At 43.4% G+C, this 18564-nt stretch overlaps 1 protein-coding gene across 3 annotated transcripts in view; it reads right to left on the bottom strand.

The window, feature by feature from the left end:
• Window positions 1–922: 922 nt before the first annotated feature.
• cadm1a (cell adhesion molecule 1a) overlaps window positions 923–18564 on the bottom strand; it is a 432536-nt gene continuing 414894 nt past the window's right edge. For all 3 annotated transcript variants that reach the window (XM_070894428.1, XM_070894430.1, XM_070894429.1), the window contains 2 exons: window positions 11146–11274; window positions 923–3642 (listed from right to left, as the gene is read on the bottom strand). In XM_070894428.1, the coding sequence (XP_070750529.1) occupies window positions 3524–3642; window positions 11146–11274 (248 nt within the window). In that variant the 3' untranslated portion in view covers window positions 923–3523. The remainder of the gene's footprint in view (window positions 3643–11145; window positions 11275–18564) is intronic.

Here is an 18564-nt window from a genome sequence, read left to right as displayed (position 1 = left end):
CACGAGACTCCCTGAGCAAGCGCTCTATGTGGACCTTCGACACAGCAAGCGAGCCCCAGGTGGGCAGAGGAAACGCTTCCAGGACACCCTGAAAGCCTCCCTGATAAAATGCAACATCCTCACCGGCACCTGGGAGTCCCTGGCCAAAGACCACCCAAAGTGGAGGAAGAGCATCCGGGAGGGCGCTGAGCACCTGGAGTCTCGTCGCCGAGAGCATGCAGAAACCAAGCGTAGACAACGGAAGGGGCGTGCAGCAAACCAGTCCCACCCACCCTTTCCTTCAACCACTGTCTGCCCCACCTGTGACAGAGACTGTAATTCCCATATTGGAGTGTACAGTCACCTGAGAACTGACTTTTGAAGTGGAAGTAAGTCTTCCTCAATTTCGAGGGACTACCTATGATGATGATATTTCCTAGCCCTTGCTGTGCGTAAATTGGCTGACGCATTTGCGTCAAGAACAGCGAAGACACTTCAGAAGTGATTCATTGGTCGTGAAACATTCTGGAGTGTTCCAGAGGTGCTACGCATTTGCAAATTTAAAAATCGCTATTTTTTGCGCCCGATGCAGAATGATTGTCATTGTTCCGAAAGGGTTAAGAGATTGAAGAAAGATGCAAAAGCTTTAATCACCTGAACCGTGCTTAAAAAGGCACAAGGATTTCAGGCGTGGAAAATAAAAGACCACAAAACAGGTCGACGGGCCGTGAGCTTCTGAAAGTGAGGGTTAAAAACACATGACAGAGTTCACTCCGGATCTCAACGTGGACAAAATATTCCGTCTCCCGGCACCGACATCCCTCATTCTGATGAAAACAAAAAGAATCACCCAGGCAAACCATAGACGATAATTACACCGCAAAACCAAATCAGAAATTTGGAACATTTAACTTTTTTTTATTAAGAAGACAAGAACGCTTCAGTAGTTTTTGTATTTTTTTTCCTGTAAAAATGGCATACATGAACTGATACAAAAAAAATGTGTGGGAACATATGAGAGATTCTATCAATACACAAATTTGCCCATGTACACCAGAAATAAGAAATGATCTAAGCAAACAGCTTTAGTGCCTAAAGATCAAACCTAATGGGCATGTAACACAGCAAGAATCTTCAACTTTGTTAAGTTTTTTTTTTAAAACCAATTTTGCACAATACTTGTTTCGCACGTGACAAAACCCCAATTCATTTTGAACTAACTATACAAAGTAATACAATTATTACAATTAAAACAGTGCACTGCATTTGAGAGAAAAAAAATAAAGAGGGTTCACACAAAAACATGTACAACTAAAAACTCGGAATTTGCCACGTTTTTTTTCAATGTGTGGGGGGCATTTTCTTTGCATTCTGCCCGAGATGCAAAAGCCTATCAGAACACATATTCCTGAGACATGACAAATGTGTTTAACTTTTATTTCTTTAGGCCTACTTCAGTAACACTGCTACACTCTAGTACAATTCAAACTAAAGGAGTGGTGGTGGTGGGGGGGGGTGGTGGTGGTGGGGGGGGTAGTGGTGGTGGGGGGGGGGTGGTGGTGGGGGGGGGGGGGGTGGGGGTGGAATTTACTGCAAATGATTGGAGAAACTATACTTGAAAATAGCGACGAGACACATTAAATCACTTGAGTATGTTACCACAGTCCCTTCACTGCTAGGGTGACCTTTTCCTTACGCAACTGTGTAGAGAACGGAGCATTTGTCATCAAGTATACATTTCATTGTACTTAAGCAGCTCAACCTTTTTCTTGGAACCGGAAGAGCCTCAATAAGACTTCGCTAACTTTAAAACACAACTGTCCAATTATAACGTCCCTCTGTACCCAATCCTTTCTTCCCTTGTTGACCCCTTGAGTGGCCCAATTCCAACGGATCCACAGGTTCCGGTAAAGACACCGAGGCTCACTCACCCTCCCCCATCCTGCTCCTAAAGATATGATAGTGTTTCGCACTTTGTAACATCTGCTCAAAACAAGAAATCTCAAACAAAACGGAAAAAATAACCTAAAATGAACATTGTTCAGATAAAGCTATGTCATGTCAGAATTGGGCCATGTACCTTATGGAAATCGGGAGAAGAGATTTTGCTTTCCATCAATAAGTTAATACTCATTAACCTTCACCTACAATTTAGCTCAACAGTTTAGGTGGTAATCATTTTAACAACTGCCTAAAAGTTTTACCTCAAAACTGTGAAAGGCCATTTGCAGAATTTGCCTACAATTTTAATTTAAAGCAGTAACAATACGCTTCGGACAGAAAATGCTCTCCTCTACAAAATGAAAAGTTTTGAAAATGTTTATGCTGAACACAAAAAGGTAATATTTTAAGGCAGCTTTCACTCTTCTTTAAAGAGGCACTATCCCTTTTTGATGCAGACACACAGAATGAATGTAAAATGCAGGATACACACAGAACTTCCATTAAATACTACAGCCTCCTGTACAGTGTTTGATCAATTTTAATTAAATCTTTAAATAGAATACGAATAGCATTATACAATGGCACAAGGACTAACCACTTGCATCACTGATAAAAAAAAAACACTGCTCTTTAAAAAGAGATCTATGCACACGGTCCATGTAAGTAGTGGTTGTTTAGAAGAGGGTCTCCAGTATAAACCATGCACGATGAACAAAGGGATATGCCTTTTTAAATCATGCTAGTGTCTATGAGCCAAACTGTACTGTGTGAATCCAGACTTCAACATGTAACATTTAACATTTGTTCCAGCAGTGCTCATCTTGCCTCTTTTGGGGGGGTGGAGAGGGGGGAGAGCAATAACCTTGCTGACAGGGCATCATGAATGTGGATAGCTTTCAAGTTTTTGGCAAACAAATTAGTGAGAAGTAAGGCCAATTGGGAAAGACTGATGAGATCTTTTGAAACAAGAGCTGTCTGGAACAAAGTGTGTTCGTACCGTGATAACTCAAAACTGTCCATTTGCTGGAAGGCACAGATCTCAGCTGTCAGGTCTGGTTAGGGTTGTTGTTGAAAACTCTGTCAGTTGCCCAGAACACAGCCAGACAGTTTGAGGTACCCTACATCATACAGTCTATATATAGAGAATGAAATTAGAGAGTCGATCTCGCCACAAGAAGCCTCACTTGCAGAAAAATGCTCGATCCAAGTCCCTCTGCGGAAATTGAACTGCCACACCGGCTCGCCCCTCACAGACAAGAGAGAGCGCGTTAACAAAATTACTTTTAAGTGTCGAAATGAAAGTGAGCTTGTAAGTCCATGGAGCTTCCAAATGGCAATTCAAAGGCTGGAGCGTTTGCAGGGAAAACAAGGCACGGAGTTTTCTGCAAATGAGAGAACTAAACTAAGTCCAAGCCTGGCTAGGCATTTACAGAGGTGTCAAACTGTGGAACGCATTGAACTCAATGAACACCTTTCCCCCCCCAGCCCCTAACCCCCCCACCCACCCGAGTGTGCATACGCATCTCAATCGTGACCACCATGCTAAAAATCAACTGCAAGTACATCTACAGTTGGACACCTCAGTGTAGCTACACTTTATTTAGATGAAGTACTCTTTCTTTTCATCAGAGTTGTTCTGTCCACCCTCTGCATTGATAATGGCAGTGTCGGCATCTGCTGCATCATCAGCTCCTTTGGCTTCGTGTGTGAAATAGGTACCTGCAAGACATTACAAAGCCACTGGTTAGCACACCGCAACAATCCAAGTTCTCTGCTCAACCACACTCGCTGGTGGTCAAGATTGTGCTTTGGCTGGCCAAAAGCCAGAGAGTCTTCTCACGCACGTTTACATTTTTAAAGCAATGGGTGCTCATCGATCCCTATTTGGGATGATGTGTGAAATGAAAGACTCATACTGTGGTGTTCCTCTGAAATTACACAAATATTAGGAGCAGGAGTTGGCCATAGGGCCCCTCGAGCCCATTCAATAAGATCATGGCTGATCTTCGATCTCAACTCCACTTTCCCCGCATTATCCCCATATCCCTCGATTCCCCGATAGTCCAAAAATCTACCTCATTGGGACAGAGAAGACAGGTTTTACACTGCGCCTGGCTCTCTATACCTGGCTCGAGAGTGCCTGGTGCTGGCACAAGTGGAAAATATTTCAAAAGTGTCACAGAAATACAGCGAAGTTAATAACACAAAAAGACTACTGAAGGTGCAGTCCACAGTCAACACTACTGGATCAAGGATTCTGCAACTCAGAGGCTCATTCAGACTAGTATCCAAATTTCTAGATTCCAATATTTAGCCTCAATATGGAGAAAATGATGTTAGAAGATGTTCACCCCAGATTTGTTTAGTATGTGTTTTAAAAATGCACAGTTTGGGTTTATTACTACGAAATGTACTTCTAATATTAGAAGGTACAGCATTAGTACTGCACCATCTTAACTATATGGGCAACGGTTCACGGTCAATGGCCCAGATTTTGCTGGAGTGGGGCATCTTGCGGCGACCTAGCAATGTTTGCTTGAATTTTTGGGTGCACGGCCCCTTTAAGGGGCCACGTGGCCTATTTATCGTCCCATGAAGCTCCAGAGTGATGTGCCACAGCTTAAAAGGACCATTGGTGGCCAAGTTAGTTCGATTTTGTCCCGCTGCAGAAAATGCGCCACAATTTGCTGGAAGTGCGAGCTGATAATGGGGCAGAGAGCTTAACGGGACATTTGGGACATTGGCGAGCGATGAGACCAACAGTGCATCACCCGAACCAATGAGATTTAAGGATAGAGAAAGAAACAGAGCAACGACAGAGAAGGAAATAGGGTGAATTAGAGTCAAATTAGGTAGAGAGAGAAGTAAAGCAAGGGAAAGAAAGATTGGATTGAGAGAGAGAGAGAGAGAGAGAGAGAGAGAGATATTTTAAAGCCTGCAAGAACAATTTGCTACCTGCAGGAGTGAGACTCCTCAGATTCAATTATTCCCTTTCTGGGACAGAGAAATTGAGTGGCATTGCAGGAACATAAATCTTGTCATTAAAAGTATCCTTACGTTGTTAAATACCAGCCCTAGCTATCTGCGATGAGTTTAATTCGTATTTAAGGCGCAAATATAGCATTTTCTTGAAATTCACGGGCAGGTTGATGGCGACTTGCCGTTTTTCGCGAGGCTAACGGCAAATTGTCCAGCAATCTGTGGCGATTTGTTAACTCACGGAGTATCTCTTTCTCACCACAAGTTACTGAGCAATTTACACTTGAATAGCGGTGTGCGCATTAAACTCGCTGTGATTTTACCAGCAAATTGTGGGCCAATGACAGAAGTTCATTATCAGGTCATTATCATGTGGCTAATCATGATTACTGCTATTCCCATGCTGATAGCTGGGAGGTGCATTTGAAGGATGGAGTATAAAAGCAGGGAAGTTTTGCTACAGTTATACAGGGTATTGGGGAGGCCACACCTGGAATACTGCGTGCAGTTTTGGTTTCCATATTTAAGAAAGGATATACTTGCTCTGGAGGCAGGTCCTAGAAGGTTCACTAGGTTGATTCTGGAGATGAGGAGGTTGACTTATGAGGAAAGGTTGAGTAGGTTGGGCCTCTACTCATTGGAATTCAGAAGAATAAGAGGTGATCTTATCAAAATGTATAAGATTATGAGGGGGCTTGACAAATGGATACAGAGGATGTTTCCACTGATGGGGGAGACTAGAACTAAGGGGCATAATCTTAAAATAAGGGGCCGCCCATTTAAAACTGAGATAAGGAGGAATTTCTTCTCTGAGGGTTGTAAATCTGTGGAATTCGCTGCCTCAGTGTGCTGTGGAAGCCGGGACATTGAATGGATTTAAGACAGAGATAGACAGTTTCTTAACTGATAAGGGAATAAGGGGTTATGGAGAGTGGGCAGGGAAGTGGACCTGAGTCCGTGATTGGATCAGCCATGATCGTATTAAATGGTGGAGCAGGCTCGAGGGGGCTGTATGGCCTAATCCTGCTCCTATTTCGTATGTTCTTGTGTAAGGGACAGTATAGGTCTCAATGCAAGGGTTTCATATCATTACCCCCACCAATGAGAATAATGACTACATAGCAAAGGACCAACTTTCTGGTGTTCTGTCTTGTTATTGAAAAGATAGACTAAGCCATTTTTGCAAACTAGACATCACTGCTTTACTTTAAGGCAATTTAAGCATCGATCCTAATAAAGTGTAGACAAATATGGGAGCACCTTCACCACTAGAGCTGCTAACCACCACCTTCTCAAGGGCAATTAGGGAAGGGCAATAAATGCTATTCCACATCCTGTGAATCAATAAAAAAAATTGATCTTTCAAAGTTAAAGGCAAGAGTTTTGGAGTTGCTCACTTGAAAAGTTCTTAAATCGTGAAATGAATAATAAACATCCAACATAGCTATGGATTCTTCTCAAATACTTTGAGGCCCATTAATAAATTAGAGCAGGGGATACGGAACATGTGCACAAACGAAGAGAAGCACAGATTTGTTTTTGTCGGTACTCCAGAGCTGATACACAGAGCCCAGGCTTTGCACCAAAAATAAACTGCGACTATGTCCCTCCATCTGATGTTCTTATATTTAGCTGCCACTGCTCTTCACCGTGCGTTGATGGAAGCTGGCGAACCAGCTGTCAACTTGTGTGGCGCAATCTGCAACTTATCTCAACAGAGCACAAAATGTGAGTTGTTTTTTTTCAAAACAAAATGTACAACAAACTGACCATTGCTTCATGCCACCACTGGCTCAGACGCTTACCCTCACAGTGTGATTACATAGGATACACAGCGCAGAAACAGGCCATTCAGTCCAAGCCGGTGTTTATGCTCCATTCGAGCCTCCCTCCAGTGTCTTTCCTCATCTAAATCTATCAGTATAACCCTCTATTCCCTTCTCCCTCATATGCTTGTCTAGCCTCCCCTTAAATGCATCGACACTATTCGCTTCAACCACTCCCTGTGGCAGTGAGTTCCACATTCTCACCACTCTCTGGGTAAAGAAGTTTCTTCTGAATTCCCTATTGGATTGCTTGATGACTATCTTATATTGATGGCCTCTAGTTATGCTCTTCCCCACAAGTGGAAACACTCTCGCTGTATCCACTCTATCAAAACCTTTCATAATTTTAAAGACCTCTATTAGGTCACTCCTCAGCCGCCTTTTTTCGAGAGAGAGAAAAAAAAAAGAGACCCAACCTGTTCATCCTTTCCTGATCATGTATACCCTCGCATTTCTGGTCTCATCCTTGTAAATCTTCTCTGCACCCTCTCCAGTGTCTCGATATCCTTTTTATAATATGGCGACCAGAACTGTACCAAGGTTCGATACAGGTTTAGCATAACTCCCCCACCTTTCAATTCTAAACCTCTAGAAATAAACCCTAGTGCTTGGTTTGCTTTTTTTAAAAAAATGGCCTTGCTAACCTGTGTCGAACTTAAAGCGATTTGTGTATTTGTACTCCAAGATCCCCACCTAGACTCGCACTCTCCAAGTAATGTGACCTCCCTGTTCTTCCTACCAAAATGTAATACCTCACATTTATCTGTGTTGAACTTCATTTGCCAATTGTATGCTCATTCTGCAAGTTTATTAATGTCCTCCTGTAATTTGTTGTAGTCCTCCTCATTATTGACTATCCCCCAATTTGGCATCATCTGCAAATTTTGAAATAGTGTTTATGGGCCCAAGTTTCGAGCCGCGCCTAGAACGGCGCAGTCCCGACCTGGACGCCCGCTTTTCGCGCCACAAAGTGCGCCTAAAAAAAACCTCCGTATTCTCCAGCTCCCTTGGCCCTCGGCGCAGCGCAGCAGGAGCTGCAGGGGGCGGAGCCAGGTCCCTGCGTTGAAAACAGTGCCGGGACCTCTGCACATGCGCGCTACAGTGGGCGCGCAAGTGCAGTAGCTCCAGGTGCCCGAAACTGTGTGGGAGGGGCCCGAAGAACGCAGCCCCTAGCCCTGGCTGAATGGCCTCACTGGGGCTGCGTGAATAAGGCTCCTCCCACGGCCAGCTCCTGCTTCCTCCCGACCCGACTCGACTCCCGCTTCCCCACCCCCGCCCCCCGCCCCCGGACCGGACCCGACTCCCGCTTCCCCCCCCCCCCCCACACTCCTACCACCTCCGGACCCGACCCGACTCCCGCTCCCCCCCGCCCCGACCCGACTCCCGCTTCCCCGCCCCCCCGGACTGGATGCGACCTGACCTCCCTCTCCCCGACCCGAACCGACCTCCCTCCCACCACCCCCCCGACCCAACGCCACCTACCTGTAAATCTGGTGCTGGGGATGGGCCCTGCCCGAAGTCTCGGGCCCGGCCCGTTCAGCCTCCCTCCCCCTTCTCCATCCCCCTCCTTCCCCCTTTTCCCATCCCCCATCTCCTTATCTCCCCCCCATCCCCTCCCCTCGCTGTCAGAAACACAGACACTGACAGACAGAGAATGAGACACACACACACACACAGACAGAGAGATAGAGACACTGACAGAGACACACTGGGGGGAGGGGGGGGGGGTTGGAGGGCTCCCGGTGCTGCAGTCGGTAAGTAGAACATGTTTTATTTATTGATTTAAAAAAAAAATGATTTCTTATTAATTTTTTTTGATCGATTTATTGATGTATTTATCATTTATTATTGATGATGGCTCTTTATTTGTAAAACTGAAGTGTTTAATGTTTGTAAACTTCCCTTTAAACCGCCCCTCCCCCCCATTCCCTACGCCCAATTTGTAACCTACGCCTGATTTTCTAACGTGTAGACAAGGTTTTTTCCAGCGTACAAAAATCTTCACTTACTCCATTCTAAGTTAGTTTGGAGTAAGTTTTCACTGACGAAACTTTGAAAACAGGCGTAAGTGGCCAAACAGGCGTAAGTGGCCAGACACGCCCACTTTTGAAAAAAAAATTCTGTTCCAAAGTGAAACTGTTCTAACTGACTAGAACTGGAGCAAACTACATGACGAGAATTCCAATTTCTAAGATACTCCGTTCTACACCAGTTACTCCTAAAAAAATCAGGAGCAAATCATGTGGAAACTTGGGGCCTATGATTCCAAAGTCTAAATCGTTAATATAAATTGTGAACAACAGTGGTCACAGCACTGATCTTTATGGACCACTACCCACCTTCTGCCACTGTGAATAGCTAGCCATTATCTCGACTCTCTGCTTTCTGTCTTGAAGCCAGCTAGCTATCCATTCTGCTACTTTTCCCCTGACTCCACATTCTCTGACCTTGTTCATCAGTCTATTATGGGATACCTTATCGAAGGCCTTTTGAAAATCTAGATAAATTACATCTGCAGCAATACCGTTGTATAGTCTCTCTGTTACCTCTTTAAAAAAAGATGGGTTTGTTAATTATATTTGCTTATGTGGTTAGGGTGTTAAATGATTGAGATTCCTTTCTCTGCTCCTGTGGTTTATGGTGGGAAGTATGACTAAATGTAACTACATTTTATCCACATGCTGTTTAAACAAAGGCATTTAAGTATCTTTCTGCTTTTCATTGCGAAGATTGCTTGTGTGTGTGTGAAAGCTATATTATGAGCTGTACTATCATGCCTTGAAAGCATTGGTGTACTGCACAAGAACTAGCATTCTTGGCAGAATGCAATGCAAATAGAATACATACAAGCTATTTGGATTAATATATAATGCAGCACAGAGGTACAGCATTTTTAATCCCTTCACTGGCTCACCGAAATGCAATTACAGCACTAAATTCTTGGTTTCATTACTTAGCCACTTCCCCGAGCTTCATGATATATACTGTGGAGAAGTTAAGCACGCAATGAAAGCAGTGAAAGCACCTCGAAAGGGCTAGGGGCATCTCAGCTGCCTGCCCTCTCAGTCAGCGAATGGAAAAATAAATTCACACTGGCTACGGATGTTACAGTAAGTGTTGCACGAGCTGAGGATTCCCACCCACTCAGTTTTACACTGGGCTGTAAGGCTCTGCTTTGAGTGTACTATCCGGAAATGTATTTCTTTTGATGTGGAGGTTAATAAGGAGTTTCAATGCCAGCAAGACAAACTCAAGCCAAGATTCCAACCCTCTGTCTCCACCACCCCCCTCCCCCATCTCCGCCCTTCCCCCTCTCCGTCCCACCCCATTCAGTTTTGGACTTGGCAAAAGAATCACAGCCCCACCTTGGTTTCCAGTTCATAAAACTGCAATAGCGCGGTTTTTGTTTTAGATGGTCAAAATCCACATTACTATCGTCCCTGGACTAAGGATTGAATGTTCCTCGTCCAAGGGAAAATGGAGTTGAGGTCGATGATCAGCATTTAATCTTATTGAATGGCGGAACAGACTCGAGGGGCCTTCTCCTATTTCTTATCTTATGTTCCTCTAGCTGATCCTGTACACCAGTGAAATCCCGGCAGTGCTGCAACGGTTCTGGCACTGCAGCATCCAAAGAAGTGAAGGCCACGCCAAACAGAGCCATCAGGCCCCGAAGATCAGAAGGACATTTTACTGTTGGGCTTTGCAGTGAGCTGCAGCATAATGGGAGGGGCCTGCCCCAGGGACGACGCTCATAGCCCATAGTCTTGATGGTCCTGGGGACGGCGATGGCCTGGGTGGACTCCACCATAATTGTTGACATGTGCTGGGTGGGGAAAGAGGTGGAGGTGATGGCAGATCACACTGCTCCATTTTTCCGCTGTTTCCACTCCTATCCAATCCAATTTGGGGCAGGATAGTAGCGGAAAATCCAGTTCCATATCTCACTGGCATCCAGAGTTAAGCAGGTGCTGAGAATAATGTTGATATAATGCACAGTGTCATTCAGTAGAGTTTAAATACTCTGCGACTTTCTAAAACAAAAGGAACAATCCAAGGCAGTTGAGAAAATTGGAAGTTCTTATAAGTATTTCATAAAGCCATTATAAGTGTTTTGATGCTTGTAATGTGTGCACCTGTGAGTATGCTCACAGTTTTGTAGAGCCGTTGAGTAGGAGTGGCTTAGTCAGTCACGTGATGTTCACAAGACTCAGTTGGGCCCAGGTCATCCACGATGAGGTATGCAGTTGTGAGCCTTGTGAATGAACTGGTAATGTCTAGTGTAATTGTTAAACCTTTGTTAATAAACCAATTCATTCTTAATCATAATGTGTTGCTATGAATTCTTTAGCAAAGAACCCACAAAGCAAATACATTGCAATGATGGACAGAACAAACTGTCTGCTTTGTGGCTTACCTTTGTGTCTTGCAAAATATCGTCCAAGAACAATCAGCAGGCACAGAATGGCAAATACGACCACGGCAACTACTCCACCGATGACAGCATGGTCTACAGACCTTGGAACTTCTGTGCCTGCTCTCGAGTCTGCCAGATTAAAAGCAAGAAATCTTTGTCAGAAACATTTTATATTGCCAAAGATGAAGTGACTGTGACTCAGCAAACAGGTCATTCAAAAAGAATGTTTCCTGTCACATCTCCCTTAAGAACAAGGAAATGCATCAAGAAGCAAAAATACTTTTTTTCCCCCCGCTTTGCAACAGAATGATTTTTTTTTCCCTTTAGAATTACAGCACAGCGTTTAAACAGTTCCGTGCCGTTGAAAATTGACATGGTGCTACAATTCTCTTTTTTCTTTATTGCTTTAGTTTCTCAAAGCTATGAATAATTTTATACAGACTAAAGCAAAGACCGAACGGCTCGAATTATTTACGAACATTAACTGCAGACAACGAGAATATAGCCAAATATCGTCAACATAGGTGATAACACATGCATTTAACTGCTTGGCATCTGTGGGGGCGGATATGAAGAATGGGCTGTTGTTGCTGCTCATCAACAAGTATTAAAAGACGTGAAATATGAGCAGGTTGATTCAGTAAGTCAACTCCGTGCTGTCACCAGCATTTCAGTAAGGTGCAATAATGGACATGTGAAATTTCCACACAATGTCTGTTTAAATTGCAACAAAAAAAAATACTCCAGCAGCAATTATAGATCTTGACCCTTCAAACTTGGGTTGTTCTGAAGAGAGTACTTTGAGGCCCAGAACACCAGAATAAATGACTGCCAATTACAGGTGGGAACAATTTGTGGTGATGAATTAAGAGCATGGGCACAACATTGAAGCACATTGGGTATGGGTAACAAGACACTAAATGAGCCCAGTAACAATACTGCAACAGATACAACACTAAATTATAATCAGAGTGCAGGAAACCATAATTCTGCTAGTCGCAGAAAGCGTTCTTTCAAGCCCAATGATGAAAAGTAGAAAAAAAAGACAACATAAAGTATTGCGCCATCTAGAAGATTTACTGCCTTTAAACCATACCAGTAACAGCTCAGATAAAATATTCCAACTTTTAAATCATTTTTAGTTCATACCTAGTAAGCCGTCACCTAAATCTCCCAGTATGCAATAGTACTTGGTCAATAAATCTATCTTGATCGCAGTGCTGAAGAAAGTGATAGATATTAATTTAACCCATATATAAAATGTGCAAGTATTCATCAGTTAATTTTAAAGAAGATTTATATTGATCCTCCTGAAGACAACAGAAAATCCTTTCAAGGCTGACTACTGTGTATAATAATGTTGGAAGTTTATTGATCAGGTGAAGAGAAGTGTGACAACTAAAGGTGATGCTGCAGCTCAGTGGATAGGACATCTGATTCATCACTTTCCTGTAGAATTTATACCTTCTACATTCTCTCAATTTACCCTCTAAATTAACAGTAATTGATTTCTGTATACTAACCTTTAAGACTGCTAAAATTCTTTCAAATACATAGTGGAAAGCCTTGTATAACAGGCTAAGGGTTAAAATTTAATTAAAAACGGGAACAGTGGTATGTTACTGAACCAGTCAGTCATTCAGTTGGTCTGGACTAATGATCCAGAGGCAAGAGTTCAAACTCCACCACGGTAGCTGGGGAATTTAAATTCAGTTAAATAAATCTTGTATAAAAAGCTAGTATCAGTAATGGTGAGCATGTAACTACTGGATTGTCGTAAAAACCCATCTGGTTCACTAATGTCCTTTAGGGAAGGAAATCTGCCGCCCTTACCCGGTCTGGCCTATGTGTGAATCCAGACCTACAGCAACGTGGTTGACTCTTTACTTCCGTCTGAACTAGCCTAGCCTAGCCTAGCAAGCCACTCATTTGTCAAGAAGGTGGCTCACCACCGCCTTCTCAAGAGCAATTAGGGATGGGCAATAAATGCCGGCCTGGCCAGTGATGGCCACATCCTGTGAACGAATAAAAAAACCCAGCAATATATTCATTTCGATATGATGGGACTGTTGAGTTTGAATAAAAATGATACATTAATCTGAGCATGGTTGGAATTTGTCCTCTTGATACTTAAAAGTACAGTATTGCTCGTGGGAAGTTATGCAAAACACTGATGAAATCCCATTAAGTATAAATGACAGTTAAAGAAATTCCAAGATGGGAATTAGTGTCAAATTTTTGCCTCCACTAAAAGCACTTTTACCTTTAGAATCCTGAACGAGCAATGCCAAAGTGTCCTACATTTGCAATATTGGCTTCCTCTGGTCTGTGTGTCAACCACTTCTATAGTTCTTGGCCAGACCATTGGATAATGGAGTTCAGAGAGGGAAAAGGTAGCAGGGGTAGAATAGCAACTTCACATGTCAGATTGGTTTAATCATAGCACAGTCACCTCAAGAGAAAAGGTTATCGACTGAAACTCGCTACGTAGTTCAGTACATAATCTAGGCTGACATTTTAGTGCAGCACTGAGGGAGTACTACAGTGTAAGGAGTGCCGCCTTTGAACGCAAGATGTTAAACTGAGGTTCATTTGCACGTTCAGGTGGATGCATCCCATGGTACTATTTGAAGAGCATGGATGATCTCTTGGTGTCCAGCCAACATCACCAAAAACTGACTAACTGGTCATTTATCTCATTTGCTGTTGATGGGCCTTTGCTGTGTGCAAATTGACAATACTTCAAAAAGTATCTCATTGGCTGTGAAATGCTTTGGGACAACCGGAGGACATGGAAGACATGCAAGTTCTTTAGCTGCGAACACAGAGTTATATGGAACACAGATGTGAAGTGAGAGTCATGTGGTTGCAGGTACGGTAGCATAGTGGCTATGTTACTGGACTAGTAATCCAAAGGCCTTAACTAATGATCCTGAGACACTTCAAATTCCACCTGGGGAATTTAAATTCAGTTAATGAAATAAATTTGGAATCAAAAGCTAGTATCAGTAATGGTGACTGTAATGTATGTGGAGCTGTTGCACTGTCAGTGGTTCAGCTAGTCATGTGATGTTCACTCAATAAAACCCCAGTTAATTGAGATGAGGCGTGCAGTTGTGAGCCTGGTGGATGAACTGGCAGTGATCAGTTTGATTGTGAAACCTTTGCTAATAAACCAGCTAGTTCTTCACAGCAAATGTGTAGCTGTGAATTCTTAAGCAAAGAACCCATGAGGCAAATACACTACAGTGACCGCAAAACTTTTGGGTTGTCATAAAAACCGATCTGGTCAATACGTTTTTAAATCGGTTCACAGGCTCCCAGGCCGCCTGCAATTTCTGCGGTCTGGAAGAGTCCGTGTTCCATGCTTTTATCGAATGTGCGAGGTTGCAGACCCTATTCCATTATTTGAAGGGGCTGCTCCTCAATTTCTGGTTGCACTTCAGTCCCACACTCCTGATCTTTGGGCACCCTGTGCGGAGGGGAGCGGGCAGGTCGGAAGGCTTCCTCGCAGGACTGCTCCTGGGCATGGCCAAGGAGGCCATCAGCCAGTCCAGACAGAGGGCGGTCGAGTGGGTTGTTCAGCCCGACTGCCTGCCTCTCTTCCGCGGTTACATCCGAGCCAGGGTGTCCACTGGTACGCTCGCGGCCTTCCGCGAGAGGTGGGCATCGGAGGGACTGGAGTGCATCATCACCCCGGCAACCAAATTTTAATTCGATTTTAATGTCTAAAGTTTAATTTGTTTATTGTGCCGGTTTCAGTGCCCCTCCCCTCCCCTCCCCCCCTCCCTTTTTTAGCCAGGGTGCACTTGTAGAATTTGTGTTTTTTAGTGCCCTAAGAAAAAACCCATCTGGCTCACTGATGTCCTTTAGGGAAGGAAATCTGCCGCCCTTACCCGGTCTGGCCTATATGTGACTCCAGACCCACAGCTGCCCTCTGAAATGGCCGAGCAAGTTGTAGCAAACTGCTACAAAGTATAAAAGCATTGTGGGAGAACCTTCACCACATGGACTGCAGCGGTTCAGCACCTTTTGACGGCAATTAGTGATGGGCAAAAAATGCTAGCTTAGCCAGCGATGCCCACATCCCAGGAACAAATTAAAAATAAAAGGTGGACAGTTTTGAAGCAGTAGAATAATGCAGAGAGGAAAATGGTGAACACATCCCAAGGTACTCAAACCGCCTGTAATTTAATGCTGAAAGTAACCTGCTCATACTCGATGCCCAACATCATAAAATAGATATTCTGACAGGTCACACCTTCAACTGGCAAACTGCCATCATAACTTCAAGGGAAATAATTGAAAAGATACTTTACAACCTTACTTGTACCATAAACCAGGATATACTGCTCTGAATTTAATCAGTAATTGAATCTCAGATTTCATTTGACAAATCTTAGCTGCTCATTGCAATGATAGAACAAAATGAGTAAATTTGGGATTATAATGAATGCTGCTGTCTTACTGGTTACTTGGTTGAGTATTTAAGAATGACCCTCCAAACATACTCATGGGTCACTACCTCAACACTCAAATTGATAAGTGAGGGTTACAACTCATCAATGTTGATTTAATTCAGGCACTTTTGTACCAATGTATACATTAAAATGCCATTTAACAGGAGGCCTTAGATTTTGGCATAAATATTGTAATTCTGGCAGACACTAAAACTGACAGTCTATTCTACATTTTTCCATCAATTTAATTAATGAGCTGCGCAAACCTTCAGCAGAAAATGCATTTAATCAGGTGCAAACTGTCACAATAAACGTGCAGTAAAGATCAGCCCGAACAGGATGGCTTAGTGGGCGAGTATATCATGCAGTGTGGCACTGCAATATAGATCATGAGGCTCGCAGGTTTGATCTCTGGTCTGGGCAGACATAGTTGACCACACATGATGGAACTTTACGTTTGACCTCAACACTAATTCAGACATGGGATGGGAGTGGGGGTAGCAGTGCAAGAGGGTTGTTTCTGATCCCTATCCAGAAACCCCTGCTGAAAAATACAAGTGGGGGAAACTGGCGGTGAATTCCATATCAGACTCTGTTCCAGAATTATCATTCCGCCAACACTCGGTGGCTAGTTTCACACACAAAGGTCAGCCATTTTGATAAGAACATAAGAATTAGGAGCAGGAGTAGACCATTCGGCCCCTCGAGCCTGCTCCGCCATTCAATAAGATCATGGCTGATCTTCTACCTCAACTCCACTTTCCTGCACTATCCCCATTTCCCTTGATTCCCTTAATATTCAAAAATCTATCAACCTCTGTCTTGACTATACTCAATGACAGAGCCTCCACAGCCCTCTGGAGAGAGAATTCCAAAGATTCATCACCCTCAGTGAAGAAGTTTCTCCTCATCTCATTCCTAAATGGCCGACCCCTTATCCTGAAACTGTGACCCCATGTTCTCGACTCCCCAGCCAACGGAAACATCCTCCCAGCATCTACCCTGTCAAGCCCTGTAGGAATTGTGTATGTATCAATGAGATCACTCCTCATTCTTCTAAACTCTAGAGAAGATAGGCCAAGTCTACTCAATCTCTCCACATTTGCTGCTGGAGTTCCCTCCATGTCTTTGCTCTCCTTCGCCTACCCCAGCAGCTGTACCCTGGAGTGAAGTCCTTGCTCCTCCCTGGAAGATCTATGCTAGCTCGAGTCCCTGCTGTCATTAAAGGTCTGGGCAAAGGAAGATAAAGTAGAGGGTGAAGAGTGAACAGGATTCCACAACAGAACTTCCATCCACAAACGGGTCACAATAATTAATCTTCAAAAGGATATTATAATGCATTAACTGCACAAAACATGCTGACTGCTGGCAAGAAGCAAACACACCCACAGAATAAAGCTGCTTACAACTGACATCCACGTACGCTTTGTAACATTAATTATTTTTAAAAAAGCAGATGCACTGGAGCGAGTTCAGGTCCAGAATCCCACCTTGGGTTTGAGCTGACTTTTTAAGCTGTGTCCTGGTTTCTGGACTCACCTAAACCACTCCATGAATGACTGCCTTTACCGTCTCCAGCAACTGAATAAATATAAAGCTGAACATTTCTGCGAACTGTGCAAAAGCCCTTAATCTTGAAAACATATGTCCTTCAATGACACCTCTGCAGACCTACAAGTATAACATCCAGAGCCATGTTGCAGAGCTCGCCATTCGAGAGTCAAACACGGCTTGTTATTTAAACTCTTCAAGATTAGATCTGCTGCACAATTCCAGTCATAATAGCTTCGGGCTCTCCCAGAGCTAATGTTTACACAGTAATAGCATTACAGGAAAGTACTACGTCTATATCCAGCTTTCTTTCCACTACAACATAAACACTTTCCATCGCTACCTAAATTATATCACCAGAATTCATCTTAAAAATGTTCAAAGTGACAAATTCGTGAAGCAAGTTTTGAAGTGAAGCTGGGGTTTTCTTTTTAAACCCAGCCAATCTGAGACGCAGATTGGGTTGCACCTTTGGTGCCATTATTTATTTGTTAGTTTATGTATCAATAGAAAAATTCAATAACGTTGGGAGACTACAAACTAAGAATGACATTTAATTTGTAGCCCATGGACTCGATGCATTTATTTAAATAGGATTGTTAATTTCAATTTTGCAAACGGATTGCAAATAAATCGCTCTTCTCTGCGACAGAACAAAGCAGGAGTGAATTTATTTAATCTTCCAAACACTCACCGCAAGGAAGAATTTTTGTTTCAATTGAATAGCCTGCAGATTAAGTGGGTAACTCTGATTTATCTAAAACAATCTTAAAGTAAGTTTGTTACTGGATGGAACACCTTGGTAATGTAATATTCCATTTGAGTGTTATGTAATAATAATAAATAAAACACCTGGAACAGCTCCTGCAGCTCTGTCGGCCTCAGACACCATGCAGGAGTGATAACTTCATGTCCTGCAAATTAGGGGAGATGTCAGCCAACAATTAATGCTGTTGTGCACATCCTTATGAATAATTAGAGGGGTATGCGAGGTGGGGGAGGGGGGAGGCCTGTCTCAGATCAGCAGGAGTGTCATCTCAGGTTCTCCATCTCACACATTCTCTCTGTTGTTTCTCTGAAGCAGGAGAACACAATGGACACAAAGCTGCACCAACATCTGTAGCACAACTGGAAGGACTCCATTAAAACTAAGATTGGCCTTGATTCAATTTTTTTGGCGATGGGTAGAGGGGAGAAGTAGTACATATATAAGAGCAGGGAAGTTATGCTGGAACTGCAAACAACACTAGTTAGGTCACAAGCTTGAGTACTGCGTACTGTTCTGGTCACCACATTACAGGAAAGATGCGATTGCACTAGCAAGGGTACAGAGGAGATTTATGAGGATGTTGCCAGGATGGAAAATTTTAGCTATGAGAAAAAATTGGATAGGCTGGGGTTGTTTTCT

The sequence above is a fragment of the Pristiophorus japonicus genome, chromosome 11 (assembly GCF_044704955.1).
Source record: "Pristiophorus japonicus isolate sPriJap1 chromosome 11, sPriJap1.hap1, whole genome shotgun sequence".
NCBI classification, from domain to species: Eukaryota; Metazoa; Chordata; class Chondrichthyes; family Pristiophoridae; genus Pristiophorus; species Pristiophorus japonicus.
Note: the sequence above shows the minus strand (reverse complement) of the source record. Positions and strands in the feature narration are given on the sequence as shown.